Source organism: Mytilus galloprovincialis, chromosome 9 (genome assembly GCF_965363235.1).
Source record: "Mytilus galloprovincialis chromosome 9, xbMytGall1.hap1.1, whole genome shotgun sequence".
Classification (NCBI taxonomy): Eukaryota; Metazoa; Mollusca; class Bivalvia; order Mytilida; family Mytilidae; genus Mytilus; species Mytilus galloprovincialis.
Window position 1 is genome coordinate 87,312,674 of NC_134846.1, and position 27,414 is coordinate 87,340,087.

Below are 27,414 nucleotides of genomic sequence, written 5' to 3' on the forward strand. Positions count from 1 at the left end.
AAGAGACATAAAATTCGAAGATGTTGGAACTCACAACAAACGAATCAACATAGAATCAAACAGTTTTATTTGTGTACTGCAAAACCTAGATGTGAATGTTTTTGTTTTTTTTTTTGTATTCAATTCTTGTACTAACTTGGACTATAACCAGGCATCTAAAGTTATTTCTAGTTGTAACTGGATCAGTATTGCACTATAAGTACATGCATATCAACAAGTGTTTTTTGTGTTCTTTGTTATTACCTTGAAAAAAAAAAGAATGGTGTTTAGATGGATCATGCTCAAAATAAGATTTTTGTGAGTTTCTTTTTATCTGACAAATAATCTTTCATTTATTCTTCAAAACTTGTGTGTTCAGTGCATCACAAACAGTGTAAAAACTTTGACATGCCTGAGAAATTGGTGCAAGATTGTTATTGTTCTACTAACTTTTAACTAAAAAAATTAAAAAAACTTAGATCTACCTTTATCATGCACAGGTGGGTCATGCTCAGGAAATTCCAACTTTCCATCTTTTGCTTCAAGTCCCAATAGTTTTGTCAGTGCATCTTGATCCAGTGATGTGATCAGAGTAAAGTCAGAAGGAGAGGGTGGTCTTTCTAATTTAGATTTCTCACTTTGTATTTTTTGTTCTATGAATATTTGTTGTGAAACATCAAAATTCTCATCCATTAATTCATCAGGTTCAAAAGACCTTGACCCTTCCATGTCTGTGTCAGTTTCTAGTGTGTATGAACTAGGAGACAACGGTCTGTCGTCCACACTCTGTGGTGTGTCCGTTCCTTCTGTTGCTGTTTCTGATTTTATAATTTTCTCAAGTTCTGTTTGTTCCATTCTTAATTCATGTTCAAGTTCATCAACCTCGGCAGCTGATAATTTACGAGAGAAATCAAAATCTTTTATTTCTACTCCTTCCTCATCAACCTGCGGTGTTGTATCAGTTGGTCCATATGACTGATGATCACCTTCCTCATCACAGTATCCTGGTGATTGAGCATCATCATGGCGATCAGTAGAATCACCTGTAAATTCTCCCGTAAAATCCTCCTGTTTAGTTTTAGTATTGTATACTTTTGTTGGATCGGTATCATCAGGTAAATAAAGAAACTTTTCCATTCTATCTATATATGATTCTGACATGTCGGAATCCTCAAATTCACAAATGTCAGCAGTTTCTGTCGTATCTTCCTCATCGTCATATGGACCAATTTCTGCTGTTTCTGACAGAAAACGAACATGTTTATCTGATTGAATACCGTCAGTCAACGTATTACTGATGTCCATTTCTTGCTTTACTTCTTTTCTATCTATGAATGTTTCTTCTGAATCTTGAGAATTTACTTTCTCAATTTTTCTAATTTTATCTGTGATTTCTTCCTCGATTTTATGCTCCACTATATCTGTAAAGCTGTCATCACGAATCATTTTTATTTCCTCAGTTTCCTTATCTACTTTGTATTCTAGTTCCTCGTTAGTTTTCTCCTCTATAACAGTTTTAGTATCTTTTCTTACACTTTTTTCTGTTTCATCTGTTGTGATTTCTTTTATTTCTCCATCATGTTTTTTCTCAGACTTTAACAAATCAGTGTCTTTCTTCACTGAGATCGCAAAAGTTTGATCTAAAACCTCTTTCTTTTCAGTTTCTTTAATATCAATGTCCGAGTCTTTTGGCTTAACAGCATGGAATTCATGTTCGGACATTTCAGATTTTAAATTAGTGACAGCATGGTCATCAGTGACAGTTTTCTGTTGATGTTCCTCTTCTTCATACAATTTATCTCCTATGGCAACAGATTTTGTTGTAGTTTTACTTTCCACCAAAGTATCTTTTCTTATTTCAGCAGAAAATGTTTTATGAAATTCTTTAGTTTTGATATCACAAGTTTCCATGTCATCAGATTTATACTGATCTTTCCTTTCTGAGACATCATGTTTTTCATCATAGGCCACTTTTTTCTCAGCGGTATGAAATTTAAGTTGGTCTTCATCCGTAGACTTTTTTGAAGGTGGTTCCCAGTCAAGTTCCATCTTAATTGTGTCGTCTGACATTAAATCTCTCAACTGATCAACTCCACCTGCTTGTTGCATAAGTTCAAACAAAACAGCATCAGAATAGGCATTATTTTCTTCCTCTCCGCCAGCAGCTTGTTCATAATAGTCAGAAGGAATTTCTGTTTCCAAATCTTCAACTTTCTCAGATGGTTCAATAACATCGATTACATGAGCACTGGTATCTTCTGCTTGTTCCTCTCTCTCCTCTGGTTCCCCACTGCTTTTCCTTCTAGCGACAAAATCATAAGGAATACCAAACATTTCTTCATCAGCTTCTCTCTGTAAATTTTGATCTATACGCTTAGCTTCTGGTGTGTATTCATCAATATCAACAATCTCTTCCTGAAGGTCAGCATTAGATGATAAGGTGGAAAAAACCATTTCATTTGTTGTCTTGTCAACCTTTTCTTCAGACACTTGTTTTTGTACTTGTTCAATATTAGATGATTTTTCACCCTCTATATCATCTAATGTAAACTGTACTTCTTCCTGTATAACTTGTCCACTATCATGATCATCTGAAAAGGAGATTCGATGAGGTTTTTCCACGAGATCCTCATCTGACATAGTTGATGACGAAGACAACTCTTTATCAATGTCCTTGGTTTTCCTTGTTGGTAACTGTATAGTTTCCTCGTGAGTTTTCTGTCTTTCAATATCATCGTCCAACTGAAATATCATTTCATCAGATTCCTTTTTATCCATACGAGTTATTGATACAGGGCTGACAACAATAGTTTCTTCATATGGAGCAGATATTTCCCTTTCTTCAGGGCTTAATTTATCTTCATCTGGCTCAGAAACTATTATAGGTACAGTCTGAAAATCAATATCAGCTATTTTATGCATTTCAGTGGGCTTTTCTTCAGGAATGATTTGTTCTTCCTTTAGTAAAGTTCCAGGTTGTTGTACTTCTTGACTTAAATCTTCTGCTTGTTCAGTAAAAACTGTTTCCTCTTCACTAGTTGTGTAAATTTCTTTCAAATCTGATGAAGTCTGTTCAGTATTCACAACTGTTTCAACTTCAGTAAATAAATCTTCTGCTTTTTCAGTAAATAACATTTCTTCATTCTCAGTTGTATGTAGTTCAATATCTTGAATAGTATCCTCCATTATAGTTTGTTCATTCTGTGGCCGAACAACTCTTTCTTCATGTTGGGGGCTAATATCCTCAGCAACTTCAGTGAAAACTGTCTCTTCCTGTGTTAACGTGTACAACTCATCTGTTTTCACTTGAATTTTTTCTTCTGGTTTCATTTGATGAATTTGTTGTATGCCTTGACCAGGATAATAATCCTCAATGATTTCACTGACTTCGTATGTTTGTTCCTTTGTAACTAAAGGTTTTTCATCTTTAACCTCTGTTACTGTTCCTTGTTCATAAGTTGGAACAATACTTTCTGTAGTATCATAGGCAGTTTGATGTGTGACAGCATAAATTTCTTTCTGATCAGATATTACTTCTGTTTTACTTACATCAGATTGTTCAGCTAAGTCTTCAGTTTTTTCAAGTAAGATGGGAATATCTTGAGCCACTACATGTATTTCACGTGGATGACAGGGTTCTACGGTTTCTACAATCTCTGTATCAAGATCAGTTATTAATTCTAGTTTAAATGGTTCCTCTTGAACAACAGTATGGATCTCTTGTTTTTCTATATCTTGATCTTGCAAGTTATCCTCAACATTTTTATCATAAAGATCAATCATTTCATTTTTTTCTTGGACATACACAACTTCCTGTTCAACGATACTGATAACTTGGTCTGAATTATCCTGTTCATCCAATGTATTTAAAGTTTCCTCTCTTTGTTGTTCAAGCTCTTGTAACTCTGTACCTTCATGTATTTCAGTCTTAAAGGAATCATATGCATTATATTTTTCTGGTTGTTCAAGCTCTTGTAACTCTGTACCTTTATGTATTTCAGTCTTAAAGGAATCATATGCATTATATTTTTCAGGTTTTTCAGCATTGTCTTCAAGTTTTGCCTGATATTCTTCTTCAATGTCTACTTGTTCTGTCTGATATTCTTCTTTGTTGTCTACTTGATTTGCTTGATATTCTTCTTTAATATCAATTTGTTCTTCTTGATATTCTTTCTCAATTTTTAATTGTTCTGTTTGGTATTTTTCCTCAATCTCTACTTGTTCTGCTTGGTATTCTTCTTCGATATTTATCTGTTTTTCTTGATGTTCATCCACAAGGTCTACTTGTTCTGTCTGATGTTCTTTCTCCATTTCTGCTTGATTTTCATCCACAGATTTTTTGGCTATCTGTTCCCTTTCTTCATACTCAAACTGATCTTGGGGTTTTTCTGTTTCTTGTAGTTGATCAGATTGTAATTCCTGTTCAACCTCAAATTCTTCTTCAATTTCAAATTCTTGTTCAAGTGTAATATGTCCTTTGTCAACTGATTTTTCAGGTTGAATTTCAGCAATGTCTATGGTCTTTTCAATCTCAAGTATTTCTTCCAGTTCAGCTTCAAACAAGGCCTGTGCAGCTGGCTGTGTTTCAACATCAGTTATTTTTTTATGTATTTGTTCTCTGGTCTCATATTCAATTGTATCAGTTGGTTTTTCAGTCTCTCGTTCAGATTCTTGTTCTTCAGCCTCAAGAGCTTCTTTGCTAGGGATTTCTCTCCTGATTTGTTCTCTTGTTTCAAATTGGATTGTATCTGTTGGTTTTTCAGTTTCTCTTAATTGTTCTAATGTTGTTTCTTGTTCAGGTTCAAGACCTTCAGGTGATATTTGTTCTTTATCAATTTGTTCATGAGTTTCAAATTGTACAGAGTCTTCAAGCATTTCTGTTGCAGTAATTTTTTTATGCTTAGCATCTAGTTCTTCATCAACCAAAACTTTATCAGTTTTTATTTTTTCTTCAGTTTCGAATTCTTCTTGCGTTACAGTTTCTATTATGGTTTGGTCTCTAGTTTCAAGTTTTGTTGCCTCTTGTGGCTTTTCAATTATTTCGGGCTGTTCTGCTGTTATTTCTTGTTTCATTGATTCTTTCTCAATTTTTTCACTTGTCTCAGTAGTATCTTCAAGCAGTTCAGTCACCAGAAGTTGAACTGGTTCATTTTCATGTTCGCTAGCCTCAGATACTTCTTCATCTATTGTTTTCTGCTCAAGTTGTTCTCTAATTTCAATGTCAATTACATCTATTAGTTCAGGTCCAGTTTCAGTGTCTAATTCTGGTTCAAGAACTTCAGGTTTCATAGGTTCTTTCTCAAATTGTTCTTTAGTTTCAAGTTCTTCTGTTTCTTCCAGTTCTAGAACTTGTTCATCTTCATGTTCGTGAATTTCATGGGTTTGATCTTTAATTTCAAAATCAACCTCATTTTCATATTCAGTAGTCGTGACAGGTTTTTGAACAGGATCTAATATTTCTATATCATATGTAGTTTCTTGTTTAACTAGCTCCTCCAACTGAACCTCATGATCTGATTCATGTCCATGATCTATAACATCAACTCCATATTCTTGTTCAACTTGTTCTTCTAATGCCTCAAACTCAGCTGTATCAGACATTCCTTTAGTAAATGGCACATGTTCAACTTGTTCTTCTAAAGCCTCAAACTCATTGGTATCAGACAGTTCTTCAGTAACTGAAACACGTTCTAGCCGTTCCTCCAATTCCTCAAACTCAGCTGTATCAGACATTTCTTCAGTAACTGGTGCATGTTCCAACTGTTCCTCTAAAGCCTCAAACTCAGCTGTATCAGACATTTCTTCAGTAACAGAAACATGATCTAACTGTTCCTTCAGTTCCTCAAACTCAGCTGTATCAGACATTTCTTCAGTAACTGGAACATGTTCAACTTGTTCTTCTAAAGCCTCAAACTCATCTGTATCAGATATTTCGATTGTTACTGGAACATGTTCCACCTTTTCTTCCAAAGCCTCAAACTCAGCTGTATCAGATATTTCTATGGTAACTGGAACATGTTTCTCCTGTTCTTCAAATGCCTCAAACTCAGCTGCATCAGATATTTCTATAGTAACTGGTACATGTTTCTCACTTTTTAGTTCGTCAGGTTCTGAATCATCAATTTTACCCTCAGATACTAATAAATCAACTTTTTCTGAGTCTATTTCTGTGAAACCTTGTTCTAATTGAGATTGAGCTATTAGCTCTGAATCTTTTTCTGTGAATTCTTGTTCTAATTGAGATTTAGCTATTGTTTCTAAGTCACTTTCTGTGAATTCTTGTTCTAATTTTGATTGAGCTATTGGCTCTGAGTCTCTTTCTGTGTATTCTTGTTCTAATTCTGATTGAGCTATTGGCTCTGAGTCTCTTTCTGCAAATTCTTGTTCTAATTGAGATTGAGCTTTTGGCTCTGCATCTCTTTCTGCAAATTCTTGTTCTAATTGAGATTGATCTATTGGCTCTGAATCTTTTTCTGTGAATTCTTGTTCTAATTGAGATTTAGCTATTGGCTCTGCATCTCTTTCTGTGAATTCTTGTTCTAATTGAGATTGAGCTATTGGCTCTGCGTCTCTTTCTGTGAATTCTTGTTCTAATTGAGATTGAGCTATTGGCTCTTTGACTCTTTCTGTGAATTCTTGTTCTAATTGAGACTGAGCTTTTGGCTCTGCATCTCTTTCTTCAAATTTTTGTTCTAATTGAGATTGAGCTATAGGCTCTTCGTCTCTTTCTATGGATTCTTGTTCTGATTTAGATTGAGCTATTGGTTCTGAGTCTCTCTCTATGAATTCTTGTTTCAATTGAGATTTAGCTATTGTTTCTGAGTCTCTTTCTGTGAATTCTTGTTCTAATTGAGATTGAGCTATTGGCTCTGCATCTCTTTCTGTGAATTCTTGTTCTAATTGAGATTGAGCTATTGGCTCTGCATCTCTTTCTGCAAATTTGTGTTCTAATTGAGATTGAGCTATTGGCTCTGAGTCTCTTTCTGTGTATTCTTGTTCTAATTCTGATTGAGCTATTGGCTCTGAGTCTCTTTCTGCAAATTCTTGTTCTAATTGAGATTGAGCTATTGGCTCTGAGTCTCTTTCTGTGAATTCTTGTTCTAATTGTGATTGAGCTATTTGCTCAGAGTCTCTTTCTGCGAATTCTTGTTCCAATTCTGATTGAGCTATTGGCTTTGAGTCTCTTTCTGTGAAGTCTTGTTCCAATTCTGATTGAGCTATTGGATCTGAGTCTCTTTCTGCGAATGCTTGTTCTAATTTTGGTTGAGCTATTTGCTCTGAGTCTCTTTCAGCGAATTCTTGTTCTAATTCTGATTGAGCTATTGGCTCTGGAGTAGAGGATTCATCAGAATATATGTCTTCTGGTTTTGTATCAAGATCTTCTGTCGAGTCTAGAGAAATCACCATTTCATCCTTTATATCGTCCATCTCATCTGTAGAATCTATCATTCTCACTTCCTTGTTTTCAGAATCCACTAACACAAACTCTGATGACATGGATTCATTGAAAGTGGATTCACCTTTAGATTCTACTAAACTCACATCTTCCTTTGACTCAATCATTCTTGACTCCTCTTTTGGTGTAAGAAGTTCTTGTTCTTCAGGCTCAGATTTCCTACGCTCTCCAAACATTTCTTGACCAAAGAGTTGTTTTTCTTTAATTTCTTGGTCATATTCATATTTTGGTATTTTATATTCCTCATAATCATGTGAACTTGTGCTTTCCTGATCAATGTCATCTTCAACCTCTTCCTGAAGCAATGCCTCCTTAGGTAAAGGTTCATCGGTTGATTTTTCAGGTTCTACCCCTATTTTATAATCAGGTAAAGGTTTATCAGCTGTTTGTTCAGTTTCTTCCTGTACTCTATCATCAGGTAAAGATTTGAGCTTAAGTTCCATGTAAGTTTTATCAATTTCAGTTTTAACAACATCTTGTGAGAATTCTGGTGGACTATCTATTTCACTTTCATTAGACCCAGCTATTTCCTCTGTTGTAGCCTCATCATCTGAGGATATATAAGGTTCTTTTTCAGCACCAACTACCACCTTTTTCAAATCATCTTTGACTACTTCTAATGGCTGCTCAGACTGAATAACAAAAGTCTGTTTTTCCACAATGTCAGTTGATGCCACTCCTTCTGATGTGTCTATTTCATGTCTGTGAGGTATTTTCTCCTCAATAGTAATTACCTCTCTTGTGGTAACTTTTGTGAAACAAGTGGATGTTTCCTCCTCATGAATGTAGTCATCTGAATAATCTATTCCTTTAGCAGTAGCGACCTGAGGAGATGGAAGTTTATATGGCACCACCTCATCCTCTTCTTCCGGCTTTTCCAATATTTCCCAATCCTCATCTTCATCAATTTCATCTCGTTCCTTTGACAATACTTGTTCTAATTTTTCAACACAAGATTCAATGTCTTCAACGATATGTACGACAGGGCTTATACTCTCTAATACAAGAGGAGATCTCTGTTCTTCAGTACTTACCACGGTCTCAACATCACAAGGCCTTTCTACTGGCACTTGAGTAGTTACCACGGTCTCCTTAATTTCAACATCACAAGGCCTTTCTACTGGCTCTTGAGTAGTTACCACGGTCTCCTTAATTTCAACATCACAAGGCCTTTCTACTGGCACTTGAGTAGTTACCACGGTCTCCTTAATTTCAACATCACAAGGCCTTTCTACTGGCACTTGAGTAGTTACCACGGTCTCCTTAATTTCAACATCACAAGGCCTTTCTACTGGCACTTGAGTAGTTACCACGGTCTCCTTAATTTCAACATCACAAGGCCTTTCTAGTGGCACTTGAGTAGTTACCACGGTCTCCTTAATTTCAACATCACAAGGCCTTTCTAGTGGCACTTGAGTAGTTACCACGGTCTCCTTAATTTCAACATCACAAGGCCTTTCTACTGGCACTTGAGTTTCTTGCTCAGTATCCAAAACAAATCCAACTTTTTTAGGCAACACAATTTTCTCCTCTTTATCTATAGAATCAGATTTGTCAATTGAACTCCTCGAGGAGGTTGTTTCTTCATCAAATGATCGATTTTTTGCCTCTTCATACATTTCAATCATTCTTTTAACTTTTGGTGATTCTGATAAAAATTCTTCTAATTTACTACGAGTCATAATATCAGATTTGTTCATTGCATTTTCATCCATTTCTTCATAGTAATCAATTTCTTTGTCTTCTGTTTCCCTGACTTCATGTTCTTTTTCTAGTACCCCTTGATTTGTACTTGACTCCAATTTATCGAAAGACTCTTCCGAAACGATTTCCCTAGAAACAGTTTTATCAGGTAGAATATATTTTTTATCCCCATATGCCACTTTATCTTTCTCAAACATATCTATAATCTGAGAAACTGATTTTGCCTGCTCTGGGGTCAGCTCATGAATAGTACGTTCTGATTATCCAATCAAATCCAAAGGAAGGCATTAAAAGAATTAGAAAGAAAAAGGGCAAATCTGTTAGTATGTGTAAGTATGGACATATTTATCAATGAAAATATCATTTTATCTTAGAAGTTAACACAATACCCACCAATAGTTAAAAAAAAATTGTTAAAATTTTGAATAATAAAAAAATCAAGTCAGATCCCTGGAATGAAACTATTTATCCCAAATTTCTTTTTAAAATATTTTTTTTTTCTGATTTCAAATCTAACGTCCTAACCTCTGGAAATAAAGTTAATGTATTAGTTAAAACAAATTGAAGATATATATTACAGCTATGAGTGAAATTCATAACCAATCCAGCTTACTAAAAAAACCATTTCAAATAAATTTTAAAAGAATTGAATACCAGTCCTCATAGCTGTAATATATGTTTACATGCCTCTACAGACACGTTCATCTGGTGAATTAAACACTTATTACATTCAATTAACAAATAATCAATCATATAGACAAGATAAACTAATTACCAAATAAATGTAAAATTGATGTTACAAAATTTTTTACCTTCTTTTTATTTATCAACTCAACTTTTTATTTGAGTTCATTGCTACTTAAAGTAGCAAGTTTTTACAATACTCAAATCAAACAAATATTTTTCATAAATTAAAATGGGTTTACTACTTTTTTTTTCTTAAAACAATAAAAAAGAAAAAAAGGTATTGTTCAATCCTTTTAAGATTATATTATCTGGGTTATCTCCACTTATAAGCTTTGCTTTCTTTTAAAACAATAAAAAAAATGATTGAATTTGAACCAAACAAAAAACCTTTTATAAGGATTTTTAAATCATGTAAAAAAATATCCTGTATTTGCAGTTGAAACAATGTGATAAAATCACTAAATATGGTCATGTTCATCATTTACACATTCACTGATGAATTGCATTCCTGTCTTGTTTAGGATATATTCCTGTATTTTGACCATGTGAATATGTTCAATCAATAAATTGTATGAATCAGGACCACCATAACATATTAACAAAAAATACCAGATGAATTTGAAAAATAATTTTAAACTAATTAGTTGTTCTTGTGACTTGCTCACTCCTAATTTTTGTTTAATTATATTTGAAATTGAAATTCTATTCGGAAAAACAAGAAACACAGCCTACTGTCTATTTTTAATGTGGTTATCTGACAAATTTCAGTTAAAAAATTTATAAAAGAAAAATGAAACACAAAGTTTTTGAAACCATATGAATTATTGCTCACTATTATGATACTCCTACTGTACAGTAAACAGAGAGAAAATGTGAATAAAACTATACACTGGAAACTTAACAAAACAAATTCAAGCAAAATCTGATAATTAGTTCCTGACTCAAATTTTTAAAAGACTTCAGAGTAGGGGTATAACAAAAACTACCTTGTCCAAAATGAAATATGTTATTGCTATCCTCAAAGTGTAAAGACCAACTAATTAATTTGTCTTGACTAAAAATCTGTTATACAAGACTATCTGTGTTATACACAAAAAATATGAACGAAAGCCTTTTGTTGTCATCAACCTGTGCCCTTCCTGAAATCATTCCTGTATATAAATTCATTAATACAAATGTAGTTAATTAAAAGAAAATACACAAAAAATCATTTACCATGCAAACAAAAATAAAATATAAAATGTATTTATACATATATATCAACAAAGTCAGTACTACTTCTTGTTTCAGAAATAATTTTATCTTATACTGTGAAATTTGTCCATTGTTCTCAATTGTCTATACTATATCTTACAATGTCATCCAAAGATGATATTTTTAAACAGGAGATTCCCTGAGAGTAGACTATTTTCATGTTAGTTACATTCGATTAGGTTTCTGGATTATATAATTTTTCAACAGGTTACCTTTTCTGTGGTAAGGCATCCTGGTACTCTGTCAAGTAAGAGCAACCAAAATAAGTAAAATCCAACATATAATCGATGTAATGTGAGGGGTAAGTTTACTGTTTTCCAATGATTAGGTCGTGTAAAGAAAATATGAAGCAGTTAATTATCCCCCAAAATTGTACAGTTTAAAAGTTTGATTTTACTTCTTTACGTTACACTAACTTAACTAATGGTACCAGAATGTCCTACCACTGTGGTACCCTGTCGAAAAAATGTAAATGTCGGAGTCAAAAGTCGGTCATATAAAAATGGTCTATTACATCAGTGTAGCAGAATTTGTCAACTGCTCCAACAAAGTAATCTTCCTCCTCATTCAGGTACAAAAAAAGAAATGATAATAAAAAAAATAACCCTCAAAATTTTAGACTCCAGCCTTTGTGGAAGCATCTTCATATGTAAAACTGTATTCTTCACAAGTTGAAGAATATTTAATTCAATTTTGTTGTAAAATCTGTCAAACTGTTTCTTTAAAACTTAAAAAAAACATTTATCCTGTCAACACATATGAAGTTTTATTCTAATGAGAACTCAAAATACCATTTATACAGCAAACAAACAATGTTCACCACAACCAGTCATTTTCAATCTCAAATGCAGCAGACATCAAACAATTTTAAAACAGGCAACTGTTTCTCAATTTTCAGATGCAGCAGACATATAACCAACTGCATGATTCTAAATCTTCAAATCTCTCACAGCAAAACTTCATTCTTCATATAATAAACTGTTATCACTCAGATATGTCTCGCCTTTTTGTAATTTTGATTATGCAAATGTTGAAATCAAAATAGCAATACTTTAACATCTTACACAATTTATGAAAATATTCAAAATCAATGAACCATGACTGAGTAACATGGCTAAACAATCTCCATGAAAATGAGATGTGCCAATGCTTATACAACTGCATACCAAATACCATCATGACCATTGAATTATAATAAGTCGTTCCCAAATCTAAATACAAACATTAACTAGTAAACTATAGAAAGGTTTCAAAGTCAATAAGAGGGGGTGGGGCTATATAATCTCCATGGAAACGATACTTGCAAATGCCAATAAATTTGCATACCAAATATCATTGACTTAACATTAGCAGTTCATCTTAAACTGATCTAATCATAAACTAATACATGTAAACTAAGATAAGTTTCAAAGTCATTAGACTGTGACTGAGGGGTGAGGTCAAATATTCTCCATGGAAATGAGATGTGCCAAAGCTTATACAACTGAATACCAATTAACATTGGCCTACCACTAATGGTTCCCCTTGAATTGACCTAATCACAAACTAATACAAGATAACTCAGAAAAAATTTCAAAGTCAATAGACCATGACTAAGGGGGCAGAGCAAAATTATCTCCATGGAAATGAGATAAGCCGATGCTTACACAACTACATACCAAATATCATTGACCTACCACTTGTGGTTCCCCATAAACTGACCTAATAACAAACTAATACATGTAAAATAAGCAAACGTTTTGAAGTTAATAGACCATGACTGAGGGGGCAGGGCCAAATAATCTCCATGGAAATGAGGTGTGTCAATGCTTATACAACTGCATACCAAATATGATTGACCTACCGCTTGTGGTTCACCATAAACTGACCTAATAACAAACTAATACATGTAAAATAAGCAAACGTTTTGAAGTTAATAGACCATGACTGAGGGGGCAGGGCCAAATAATCTCCATGGAAATGAGGTGTGTCAATGCTTATACAACTGCATACCAAATATGATTGACCTACCGCTTGTGGTTCCCCATAAACTGACCTAATAACAAACTAATACATGTAAAATAAGCAAACGTTTTGAAGTTAATAGACCATGACTGAGGGGGCAGGGCCAAATAATCTCCATGGAAATGAGGTGTGTCAATGCTTATACAACTGCATACCAAATATGATTGACCTACCACTTGTGGTTCCCCATAAACTACCGATGACGCAAGAAACAGCATACCTATGTCTCGCTTTTTGACTCCGTCAAGGCAAGACAAAAACTAGCCATGGTATTCTCTATAATTTTTCTACAGACAAAATTTGACTTTTTCCTTTTTTAAAGTGTTTTTTTTTTCTACTTGTAACTATAGAAAAGATTATTAATCCTTTGCAAATCTAAATTCCATTACTACTGTTTCAAATATCTAATTTTTTTTTTGATGAAAAGGAATTAATCTAAATTCCTATTGTTAATATTCCTTTCCTATAAAATGGATCTTCGATCAAATATAAATAACATAACTATACTATACTAAACCATTTAATATGATTGTTACAGAGTGCTATTACCCTAGGCTACTAAATGTTTTGGTCTGAAATGCTAATGTTATCTTTCTTATTGTGGAAGGTTGGGCTGCAAGATTAGAAATGTTTTTATTTTCCCCTTTTTTCTACCATCTCATCCGTGAGACTTTCTCCATCAGTTACAGTCACATGATATACTTATTTCTTATCTTAAACATTTATTGTTTGGTAGATGTCTCATGAACATAGTTCATTGAAAATCAACCAGATCTCAAAATAATTTTTTCGATGTAATTCTCCCAAATTACTAATGATTCAAATTTTAATTTGTCAGGGAATAAATGGTATATTATAACTTGTCAGGAAACAATAAATAAATGCAATTGTTAGAAGAAAAAAGCATTGTGTTTTCGTGATAAAACAAATCAACACGTGTTTGTCAAGGTGCAGATAACTATTGTCTGTATCAAAATCTAAAGAAATACCAAATGTTAGTTTTATATTGCAACAAAATCTGACCTGGATTTTTGATACCAAAATAAGCGAGGACATCTGATCCTTCCTCTGGGGGGATAGTGTTGTCTTCTGTAATGGTTATATCAGGGGGTACTGAAGTATCAGCTTTATAGGAAATAAACAGAACTATTTTAAATTGAACTCTAGTTAGAAAACAGACAGTCAATCCTTTTTTTTAATATCTATAATTAAATTAATCTTTTATGCATGTGGATTTATATTGCGTTAAATGAATATTACGCCCAGATTTATTGTAAATTGTGTATTACAATACCAATCATTTTATTTAAAGCAACAAAAAAAACAACTATATAGCAATTTAATAATTCTAACTTTTAATTTTTAGCATGGCCATGCAAGACCAACAAGTTTCAACAATATTTAAATTTTTGAATCATCCCAATAAGCAGATCATGCATACTACTGCAGGGTAGAATAGAGCATTTTGTTTATATGAGCGAAATTTCAGTATTGGTTAATGTATAATAACGGTAATAAGCGGGGTATAGACTGAATCTTAATATGGCAGTTTCTAAGCTTTTTTAATTTTTTATAACTACTTTGGTTAGATAATCCAGTCCATCCATGCTAACCAGCAATCTATTCTCCCTGAACAGAGCCCCAATCCTTCATCAAATCTACAGCACCAATGTTACCAGAAAAGATGCAAGATGAGTGCATACATTCTAAAGCACCAAAGAGAAACCTAACACACCAACAAACTGACAATGATAATGATTATTCTTTACTATTTTGTTATGAATAACTTATTTTTAAACAGACCACTTATAGTAAGTCCTTGGAGCCTATTTAGGTCTAAAATACACTTTGGACAATGATCATAATTTATTAATGGAACAGAAAACTAAACGATTTCTATTTTTACAAGGTATACCTTAAAAATCCTATCAAAAATGAAGCAAACCATTATTCACTAAGTTTAAAGCAATGGAAATGATGATGCAGAACTTGAAAAAGTATTTTCTATGACTGTGGTAACGACCAATCCAAAAGATATTTCTGACACCTGTCTATGACAAGTTACTATTAGGATATATTTTCAGTTTACATCTATTCCTCTTTGCAGCTCTATGTGAAACCGAAACAGAAAATGGAAAAAGAAGATAGCTTTATATTCATTTTTGCTTTTTGCCTTTTTTGCCATTTTTAAAAGAAATTCAGAAATCATGAAATATGAATGGTACATAGTGTGGACTATCATGTAAAGATACTGAGAAACAAACCTCATCTTGAAAACTTAACCAGATCACTGAAACATGAAAATGATGTCGTGGTCAGCATATCTAGCTAAAAATGTGCTCCTTCCAAGCAAAGTTAAACTGGTATACGAGCTGATGAGTTTTGGTCATGAGAGTAAACTAACCTCTCAATTCAAGGTCAAATGATATATAGATATATGTACATTGTATAACTTTCATCCAATCTGTATGCCTTATACTGTTGACCTACTATGTAAAGTTAGTGAGAAAATGAAATGTTAAAAAGGTCGGTGCACTTGAATACTTAGCTTCTCATAAGTTTTATCTTTTTAATCTAAACAATGGACAATAATAAATCTATCAACAATATGCATAAATATTTAAAGATTGATTCAAAACAAAAGAATAATCAGTTAATCATTGTCAGTTGCCTCCCTTTATCTTCTGACCTGGATTTTTGATACCGAAATAAGCGAGGACATCGGATCCTTCCTCTGGAGGGATAGTGTTGTCTTCTGTTATAAGTATGGCTGGGGGTAAAGACTGGTCAGTGTCCTCTTTAAAATAAACAGCACATTAATAATAAATAGTTCACACCATCACACCCTAGACTATCATAGTATAATCTTTTCTGAGCCAAAAGTATCATTTTACACATCAAGCATTTGTTTCTATGCAGAAGACGAACAGTATTTGCTTCTATGCAGAAGATGAACAGTGTAATGGAACCCCCTCCAAGAAAGCTGAAAGAAAATGTTCTATTTGTATGCCCAAATCAAGTGATTTCTTCAGAGCTCCCTATCAGACAGATAGAAGATCTATGTTAATATCATTCATCCCTAATCTTAAACCTGCTCGATAGGAAAAAATAACATGAATAGAAAATGAGTGAATGATTCATCAGAGAAAGTCCAGATAAAAACAAAGTATATTGGAAAATAAGTCTTAAGTATGACTTGTTTTTAACTGGCTCAGAATACACATCTATCATGTTCATGCTTTCCTTAGGATCTGACAACACTCTGTTTTACTCTCTGATCTGGAAATTATTCCACCAGTCAATTAAAAATTTGTGCCCACAATTTTTGAAAGATGTGTTTCATTGCTTTAAAACAAAAGGATTCTGAAAAGTCTGCAATTAAAAGTACAACTAGGATTGTCAGATCTTTGGAAGCAAAGCATGGACACATATTCTTTTCTTTATTCAGATTGTGTCATTTTTATATGCAAGTAATACCTTTCTTCATTCAACCCATTGGCATGTTTACAGTGTAAGCAAATAATTCATTTGGCTAATCCCTCCACCTTTGATATTTTATTATTTAAACAGATTAACTCAAACGGGTAACATTTTATTGGTAAAAACGTTTCCTAAATATTTTGAAATTCATTCATAACCAAACTACACGTCCACAAAACATGATAGTACCATAGTATATTAGATCCATGAAACTATAGTAACATACATGAATATTCAAATGCTTGCTACATTTATTTTAGTGAACAATTCAAGTAAGTGGTTTCTAAGGTAAGGAAAACCAGGACTTAATCACACAGAAAATCTAGGACACATTAATGAAGATGAGTGTCTAGGTCATAGGGTCATACATAAACTCACATTTCACACAAATAAAAACAACTCTGTGGACAAAAACAAACCAACTTTGCAGGTTAAGAACCATGCATACAGAAAACCATGCAGTTAGACTGCAATCCACTCAAACAATTCATATTCATCCCAATCAAAACTACAGTATGATGTCTAGCAAATCTAACAAACTCTATCTAAAACTCCATTCAACCAAACACTAGGTACAGTCCAAGGCCAAACAAAAACATTCAAATCAAACAAGAAATTCTACCTTCGTCATATTCCTCAAATGATGAAGACTCCTCGTCCTGAAGGCGAGGCTCATAGCTGATCTTAGTTATGTCCCTTTTGGCGAATCCACTTTCATCACACTCATGAAATTCTGAATCAAAGAATATGTCAACCAAATAAGATAAAACCCTTTGTTATATGGACACTATATATATATAATGAAATACAAAATTACACACCAGAAGTTAGAAACTAAAAAAGGACAAAGTTTTAAAATAGTCAATATATTATTTCATGTTAACTTCATTTTTTTCATAAAGTTAAAAACTCTTTGGGGTTTTTAACAGTTTAGTATTTTTTTTAAAATATGGACAAACAACATCAATTCCATGCAAATGGTAAGGTATATATATGAGTTCAAGCCACAATAATCTAACTACCATTAAACACTAACAAATCATGACAACACCGGAACTAATGTTATAACACGGCAATATAACAACTTAATCTATGAAGACTAATCTACTTATGGCCAGCCATGATTACACACTGACTGGTGATGGGGGACAATGTTATCACTCAGGTTTACCTTGCTCTGGTAAAAAGTCATCTCCCTCAAAGTCGGGTTCGTCTGATCTGAAATGTACATGCATTCTGTTTTCCTTCATAAAACCTGGGTTAGCCCTGACTTGTTGTGCGTCATCGTCCTCTGAATCGCTGGACACAGTATCACTACTGCTGCTACTAGATACACCCTCGGCAAAGGCTGATTCTGTCATAGGGACCACTTCATCTACAGAGTATTCTTCTTCTTCAACATTTCCTGATTCATCAATGGATAACGAGCGAGTTTTTATCTTATGTACCACACGGCCACTGGTCACTTTACGTTTGATAATTGAGCCATCTGGTTGGCGTACATCTACTTCTTCCACGTCTTTGACAAATCTTGGTGGATCTTCATATACTTCTACAATTTCTTCTCTAGTACTACCAGGAACCTCAACTTCTCCTTCAAAAATCTCCTTTTCATCATCTTCTGATTTGACACTGCGATGGATATGTTTTAGAGAATGTCGTCTAATTTTCGTCACTCTATGTACAGTCCCATCAGGTAAAATATTTTCGTCTTCATCATAATCGACAACTTCTCTCTCTGGCCCTTCTTCCTCCACTAATTCAATATCCCCAGAAACTGAAGGGTGCTGTATCGTGTGCATCTTAGTGTGTCTAACAACAGTGCCATCAGGTAAAGTTTCTTCATACATGCTTTGTCCACCAGATAAATTAGCATCAAATACTGCAAGGAAGGAACAAGACAAATAAGACATTGACAAGCAAGGCATGTGTAAGAGACCCCAAAAGGGTAATCAGTGAATACTATATAACGTGCAATGTAAAACACACATACTATGGTAAAAAAAGAAAATTTGTAGTTTTGTTTTTGTTTTTGTATTTGAAGAGCATTTTAATTTTCTTTTTTATACTCTTTTCAAGATCAAAACTATGTCATTTCATTTTGAGAAAAGTATAATTCCTTTACCCTTTGGAGCCTTGTGATTAAGTGTACATAAATAATAATAAAGGTAATGACATGCAGGAAAGCATACACTAAAGCATGCAAAAGAAAAATGTTCATGTTGCTTTTTTCTTTATATCTTTTTCTCTCAAAATAATAATTTTGTATATTAAGCCATCATTCAAATAATTTAGTTTGTATTATTACACGTGTTTTTGTGTTAAACTTACAATATAGAAGGACTCTGTGTTATTCATATATTACTTTCATTAAATCTGTCGCCAAAAATCAATTAAGCTTTATTATAACTTTTATTGAATTCACAGGAAATAAACACTTCAACATAAATAAGGTTAAAATTTAGGTCAATGAGCCATAAGGAACACCAACTCTTGGCTGAATTTTATCTAATATGAATTTACAAATGTTTTGGTTTTTTTTTTACTTTTTACCAGAGCTATATTCCATAGATCAGAAACACTAGTCAATTGAGGGAAAACTCCTTTAAATTCATAATGTATGTTTAGGGTAAAAAACATACACCACAGAAATAGTACAATAATAAAATATATTATACAAATCACTACAATATTTTTCTGACTTTAGTTGAAATCAACTTTCATTTCTCCCCATATTTTTTGTCTTTTTTTGTTTGTGTAAACTGTTTCCTGAAACAAAAGCCAGCAAAATAAAACAAATAGCAAAAACAGCGAAAAAAGCATAATAAATAATTGTTAATTTTTAGTGAATTTATTATAGTTTAGGTTAGTAATAAACATATAAGATATGTTAAGTTATATTTAATGCTCGAACAGTTCATCCAAATATACTTACCAATGTTTGGAACTTTTAAATTTAATCTTTATTTATTATAATGTCTATAATTGATGATATAAGATTTAGTTTTCTATTCTATTTTATAATAATTAAGTAAAAGCCTTTAAGAAATGTTGATTAATATAATCAGATAAATAAGAATTTTATTGATTTTTTATCTGAAAAAAAAAAAAGAAAAAGACTATCCATCCTTGCCCATGCAATAATAAAACACCTGTTAAGTGCAAAATGTGACCTTGAACCAACTGCAATCTAAGCAACCTAGCAACATTATGATGACAAAAACACCAAAGCAACTTGTAAACAAATTTATATCCTGGGTATCAATTGAGGGGACATATTTTACCTGGTTCTATATCATCTTTGGCGAACAAGACAGATCGTGATGTAATTTCATACTGTTCTTCCCTCTCTACCTGCCTTGCTAAATCATAGATCTCCTCTACAACATCTGTACCACCCATACTGGATTCAGACATTGACGAGGAAAAAATTGACCTTGAACTTCCAGTGGATTGAGGTTTAATCTTAGGAAGTGTTGCCTTGATTTCAACCTCAAAATCTTCCCCTCTGTCACACTGAGTATCAAAAACCTCCTCTCTTGCAGGCTGAGTTTCCTCAAAGTCCTCTTCTCTAGCACACTGAGTATCTCCAAAGACCTCCTCTCTGGCAGGCTGAGTCTCCTCAAAGTCCCAAACATCTGTATCTGGAATGTTGATGGGAATATCTTTTGAAGAGTACCGGTAGCTTGGTTTTGTTATGGTTTCAAACTCTTCTCCGCGTTCACACTGTACAAACATTTCCTTCTCATTCTCTGTGGATGATGATGATGACGAAGATAAAGAGGAAACAGATTCTGTCCGTCTGTTTTTACCTTTGACATTGACATCTATGAGGGGATATTTATCCTTTATTATCTCTCCATCATCATCAATTTTCCAGGTTTTTGTTACGATCTCGTCAGGTCCAGAAAAGTATTCTTCCTCATCATGGTCTATTTGGTAATTTTCATCTAACATCAATTGGTCAGCTGTCAAAAGTGCATTATTTTTTTTAGATGAAATAATTTGTTTATTCCAACACAGAAATAGTTAGTAGATCCAATAGATGTCTCTAACCATTGAAATGCATTCTTCCATCCATAGATAAAAGTATGTCATGCCTTAGTTTGACCAGTGAATCCTGTATCAACCTCATGCAAGAGACATCACTTTCCATTTATACATCAGATTGTAGATTTCAGTCAAACTTTATACCCAAGTTGCATACATAGTTCTTGAATACAACACAACATTTAGATCTATGTGTATATATCCAAACCTAACAAAGTACTGTTAAGATATATACAACTCGTGCAGGAGTCATGCACAACACTAAGAGAGTGTAAAAGGACGTTCAAGATCAGATGAAATCAGAAACTAGTAGCAGAATATAAAAGAGAAAACTATTCCAGTTTTAAGAACATTTTTTTTTTATTGCAAAATCTTACCAGTATAATTTGGCAAAGTCTAGTGGCTTATATCACAGACTGAAATGTGAAGACCTTCCTGTTCGTGTCAAGAGATATTCCAGAAAATGTGATCAATTAGACCAATGAAGGTATTTCAAATTATGATTCTATTGGTGTTTGATATAAAACAAATCTAAAAGTTGTATGGCCTTCTGGGATTTCTAACAAAGCATCTCCAAAAACACATATTTTTCTGGAACAGTCAATGGTAATATCAATTGATTTGTTTAATTTGTGGAAGTCCATCCCAAGGTCAATGTTCTACCCAATCAAAACACAGGCATTTGATAACAAAAAACACAGAAATAGTCATGATAAAATTTGTTTTTAGTTTCAATATACATAGCTAACTGTGTAAAGCAGCAGAATCAATTATAAGCTAGCAGTGAGTTATCTATATATAGTAACATTTACCACATTCAAAGTATTTCAAAGTCCAGTCAATTATATATAATACAATTATAAACCACGTCCATTTCAATATATAACACTGTATATAAAGACATTCATTTACACATTTAAATCAGCCCTGTGAATAATTCCAACCCAATGAACGATTATTAAATAGACAATTTATTGTTAATATCATGATATAAATAACAGATACCTGTTATATAACCTTTAAATTCATTCAAAATACAAAACCATTGCCTTATCACCAAAATCAAATTCCTATTCATTATCTATAAATACACAATAATTTACATAAACATATGATTTTTTTTTGATTTTTTTTTGTTTTCCAAAACTATATAATTCATGTCTCCAGTTAATTTGAATAATTCTTTACTAGAAATTTTATATTTGAATTCTTCCATAATAAATGTCTTTGTTTCAGATATTTTAATAATTACTGATTATAATCATAAAGTACAATCAAAGGTTAATCATCCTATTGAAGGAAATGAAGATGTAAGTAAAGCATTAGAGATACACTATGAAAAGAAAAATAGATAATATTCAAAAGATTATAAAACTACATTTTAATGAATAAATCAAGAAATACAGATAAATTTCCAGGATTAGTATAACATTCTCTCTTTTGCATTTAATGTTATCTTAAATAAATTCAAAGATAAGTTTCAATAAAAACTGTATTTTATCCTCAACCTATTTTAACACATAATTTCTCTCATCTAACTTTTATATCATATCTTCCCATCTGTATAACTTAAAATTATCTCCCCTCTTCCTTTCTTAACACTTAATTAATCTCCTTTTTCTTTTTATACACTTAGTTTGTCTTTCCCTTATCCCCATTTTAGTCATTTATTATTCTCTCCTGTTTCCATATTCTAACTTAATTATTATCTCCCCTTTCTATATTTTGACATTTCAATATTACCTCTCTCCCTATTTTTGCAATTATAATTCTCTCTCTTTTCCTAATTATAAATACAAATGTCCCACTATTTATCATTCTCTCCACTTTCACTTTTATAACACACTCTAACATTTTATCAAGACTGTTCAAGTAAATCAAAAGCAAACCAACACAACAACAGCAGAAAACAAAATGACTGAATCTAAGAAGCCCTAAATTCAGTGCTTTTAAATAACAGCCAGATCAACAAACATGTTACTACAGCTATTACCCCTTCACACATCTCTCAATCTAATGTAAAAATACCTTCTGTTTCAGTTTCTACTGTACTTAGTCCATCTCTACCAAGTAATTTTTTCTTCTCTACAGTTTCAAATCGTTCTTGACGTTCAACCTGTGACAACACTCTAGAGCTGCTATCTTGACCTTCGCTAGATGATCCAGAACTGTAACCCCCACCATCAGAGCCAGAACTCCCTTTTCTCTTAGGTGATTTAGGACCTGAACTAGATGAGCTTGATGACCTAGATCCAGGATGTTTTTCTATACTTTGATTCTCTTCTTCAATTTCTTGAATAGTTGTCTTTGGTCTTTCCTCCTTTATTTTAATGACGGTTGTCTGAGTAATATTGACTTCACATCCAGGTCGTGAATCCTCGTCATCAGAACTAGATGGAGACTTGGATCCAACCATCCCCTCAGATTGTATAGGTGGTGGTATTTGGCTAGTAACAACTTCTGTTTTGGTAACTTCAATCACATCTTTTTTAACATCAGTCTTCTCATCTTCACTGGATGAACTAGAAGATGAAGATGATGACCTAGGTTTTGTCTCATTTGATTGGTCAGATGTTTGCTTGGTGGATGATACTTGATGTACAGGTTGTTTCCTAACTTCTACTACCTTTTCTACCACATCAATTGTTTGCTCTTGTCTGTCAATTTCTTTGTCTGAGACTGATGACCTTGAAGAAGATGATGATGTTGACCTTGTTCTGTCTGGTCTCACATCTGAAATAACCTCTCTTTTTTCCTCAGATATGTCAACATGTTTAGATGCAGGAATGTCATCTCTTTCAAACACAGTCTGTTGTTCAGTAGCCTCTAAAACATCTTTTGTGTTCTCTTTCCTGTCAGTTTCTTGACCTCCAGATGAGTTACTTGACGATGACCCAGATCTAGTTCTGACCTCCTCTATGACTTCTTTCCTTTCTTCAGTTTGTTTAGCAGGCGGAATCTTATTACCTTTTATAACCTCTTGTTTTTCCATCTCAACAGTTTCTTCTCCTCTTTCAACATCTTGTTCTGAAGTTGATGAACTACTAGATGATGATGACCTTGATTTAACCTTCTCAACAACTTCCTTTCTTTCTTCTGTTATCTCAATTTGTTTAGTTTGAGGAACCTGTTCTTCAGAAGATTTTGTAGCCTCTTTTTCAACTTCATCCCTTTCTAAACTTTTCTCAGATGCAGAAGAACTGCTTGATGATAATCTAGATTTGACTTCCTGTGTAATCTCTATCTGTTTAACTGGTAGCTGCTGATCGCCACTGGCATCTGCTGGTTGCTCTTTTATTTCCTTGTTTACTTCCTCAGTTTCTACTGTACTAGGTGGAGGTCTAACTTTCCTATCAGATTCATCTTCTGAGCTTGAACTAGAAGAACTTTTTCTCTTTTCTTCATCAATTGTCTCCCTTATGTTTGTTTCCTGTTTAGGTTTACCACCATCTCCTAAAGTTTCAGCCTTGGTCTCCTCATTTTCAGTGATAGAAATTTTCTTTGTTTCTTGTGGTATTCCTTCGACCTCTTTGTCAGATTCATAATCGGAAGAAGAAGATGAAGATGTTGTCATTTTTCTTTTACGTGTAACATCACGTCCCTCTGGCATTAAATCCTCTCTAAGACTTTCAACTATTTGAGCCATGTCTGGTTCAACTTGTCCTGCTTTATATTGTTCTTGTTGAATGGATTCTGTTTCAGTGGTTTTTTGACATGCGTCATAGTCAACTCCTTCAAAAGGTGGAGCTGCTGATTGAAGAGATTCTGATTCTACTTGTACAATTTTCTCTCTAATCTCAGTTTCTGGATGGACACCTGAAAATTGAATTAGTGCAAATATTAAACAGTGCACAACAAGACATTCTGACATATACATGCTAGACAACATACATTGGTATTCATACAATCAAACAGGTTTAATGAGGCTGTCTATTAAAAGTTAAGCATTACTGAGATTGTTTTATGATGATAAGTCATAACTCTGTTATCTGTGTTTGCAGCTGTAGGAAACTGGAGGATGGGTTATTTAAAACATCTACATTATAAAAAAGTTGTTCCAGAAGACTCAACAGGACAACACTTTGAACCAGATCTTTCCCATATTCTTGTTTTATTCCAAACGTTTCATAAAGTGTTTTGTGTGTCTTATACAGGAATAACTCTTAAAAAATCTAGAGGTATCACATGACTTTTATAGGAAGCATGCTGTTAATTTATTTTGATTAAAAATCATGCAGAGTCTATTTAAGAAATAAATTGAATTTCATAGTATCCCTCAAAAATAATTCATGCTTCCTGGCTACCAAAATAAGAAAAAAAATTTGTTAATAAGAAGATAAAAGTAGTTGATACATACAGTGCTGATCCATACATATAATGAGATATGATGGTGGCCATGAACTCTCGCTCTCTAGTGGAAGCAGTGACAGCAGAACGTTCTGGAGCAGAAGCTGATCTTTCATTGGCTAATGACTAAGGATACAAGCTACTAGCTAGTCTCTTATTAGTAATTGGGATAGTTTTCTATAGATTATTCATCAGGGATCTTTAATGAGGTGCAAAATATAATAGCTGGTCCCCAATTGGTTGCTTTGGAATATGCTATAAGCTGGTCCTTTATTGGTCGTTTTGTAGACAGAAAAGTAAGTAGCTGCTTTCTTATGGCTTGATTGGATAAGTGCTTCTAGCTTGTCCCTCATAGGTCATTTTAGTAGATAAGAAAGTTACTAGCAGGTTTCTTGATTGGTTGCGAGTGATATATGCTACTAGCTTGTCCCTAAGATGTTATTTAGTAGAGGTAATTGCAACTACTAAAGTCCAGAATGGTAACTTTCTTGGAATACTAATTATTCCACACTAATAGCTACTTTGCAGAGACTATTAGACAGCATCAGTTATAATAATGTGTGCTCACTCAATACTTTCTAACTGTATTATAAAGTAAGCTACTAGCATGATGTTTTTCAAGCTATAGTCGGAGTATAGATATGAATATAAAGTTTGGTTGGTAGTAGTGACAGTTATATATTAAACAAAGCTAATGTAGTAATGATATATCCAACGCTTTCTTTTTTTTCTTGTTTTATTTGCACTGTCTTTTTTCTATGTCTGCACTAGTCCAAAGAAAACCATACTGAATCGTGTACATTTGTTTATGTGCATACATATCAGAACACACAGAATTTCTATTTTTGAAGAATGCCAGATGACTGAATATGACACTGACACATTGGGTAAAGTTGTGTAAATCTGCTTTATTTCTTTATACCCCAGTAATCTCTTGGAGTACCAGAAAACAGGGTCAATGTCGGTCAATATCTCTTCATCAATACATCAATACATAATGATATGCATATATATCCAGAGGCTTACAGGTCCTAAATTATCTCGCTTCTACTTAATCTTAATCTTCAAAACAAAACAAATAAGGACCGTGTCCATAATATGAATAAAGTGAAATGTAAAGTAACTAAATTTGTTTTTCATTGTGGTCATGTTAAGAACAATATTCATATTTGTTGGCCATCTTGAAGGTCAAATTCAGTTAAAATAGTTTAGATTTCCAAAACAAGACATTTAAGAATGTTTTAATAATGCCATATGTTTCAAAGGTGTTACCCCCATTCCCAAATTTAGCTTTTTTAGGCTTTGATATCACACGTATTGTCCTCCTGCCTCTTAATTGACTTTGTATTTCTTGTCATTCAGATTACTATATGGTAAGTTGTCTACCTCTCATGTGGTGGATTAAAGCTATCCGTTTTTTGTTTAGACGATAATTGTCTTATTATTTACAATATATCACAGTTTAGGTATAAAAGCCTTGTAGTATCAGTTTGAACCTTCTATAAGGCAACTGATGAATGTCAATGCTTATTCTGGATTTAATTATCATTATAATTACCAAGTGTCACTACTACCAATGTACACTGTTTCATAGTTGATTACCAGCTATAAAACAGAGATATACGCAGACTAAGTGCAGATTATATCTGTAGTATTGTAAGCATTGTATTGTTTCAAGAGATTCAAATCGTGGCAGAGATATAAATTTTTAGTATAACCAATACAAAAGGTGCAGTATGTTTGTACCAGTTCTAAGAAGATCATCAGCTTAATAGAGTAGTACAAGTTGGCACTAAGAACTGGTAACTTCTGTCTTAAATCCAAGTATCAGAATACCAATACAAGCAGAAAACTAGTCTGAAGTCAGATAGAGGCTATACTGAACTGTCCAATCAAACTGCTCAAAACAAGACAACCAAGAACCTTGAAAACTAAAACTCCAATCTGACACAGAGATGCTCAAAAATTATCTTTCTTCAAACATTTTTTATTTCCTTACAGTTCAAAAATTGCTCCTTAAGATTTCTATAAATTTGATTTAAGACTGTTAATGTAAGTAATGCTCTTTTGATTAAAACTTGTCTTTTTTTATTATACTTTTATGATTAGGTTTAACACCTGAAATATCTAATATTTAATGTTCTGTGAATTAAACCTACATATTTGTCTTATCATCTGTAAGTTTTAAACCCAAAGTTGGAATGAATTATTTCTGAAAGTTTTGTTTTTTTTCTTATTGATAAATGTATTATGATCCAATGCTTAGTGATTTCTGAGTTAGTTTTGTTAGATTTTTTGTTCTAGTTATGGTCAGAAATGAACAAAGAACAGAAAAGTCACACTCATGCAAAATAAAGTATACTAAAAAAGCAAACAAAATGAACAAGTAATCAGCAAAGAGAGTGAACTAAAGTGAAATAAGCATTGAGACAAAATAAAGCTAATCAACCAAA

At 33.1% G+C, this 27,414-nt stretch overlaps 1 protein-coding gene across 3 annotated transcripts in view; it reads right to left on the bottom strand.

The window, feature by feature from the left end:
* Window positions 1-27,414, bottom strand: part of LOC143046267 (uncharacterized) — a 172,443-nt gene that overhangs the window by 27,864 nt on the left and 117,165 nt on the right. For 2 of the 3 annotated variants that reach the window (XM_076219342.1, XM_076219345.1), the window contains 5 exons: window positions 22,643-24,430; window positions 19,849-20,532; window positions 17,736-18,446; window positions 17,187-17,297; window positions 15,774-15,881 (listed from right to left, as the gene is read on the bottom strand). In XM_076219342.1, coding sequence (XP_076075457.1) covers window positions 15,774-15,881; window positions 17,187-17,297; window positions 17,736-18,446; window positions 19,849-20,532; window positions 22,643-24,430 — 3,402 coding nt within the window. Of the gene's footprint in view, window positions 1-464; window positions 9,925-15,773; window positions 15,882-17,186; window positions 17,298-17,735; window positions 18,447-19,848; window positions 20,533-22,642; window positions 24,431-27,414 lie in introns of those variants that run through there. The other variant, XM_076219344.1, reaches the window with a different exon arrangement.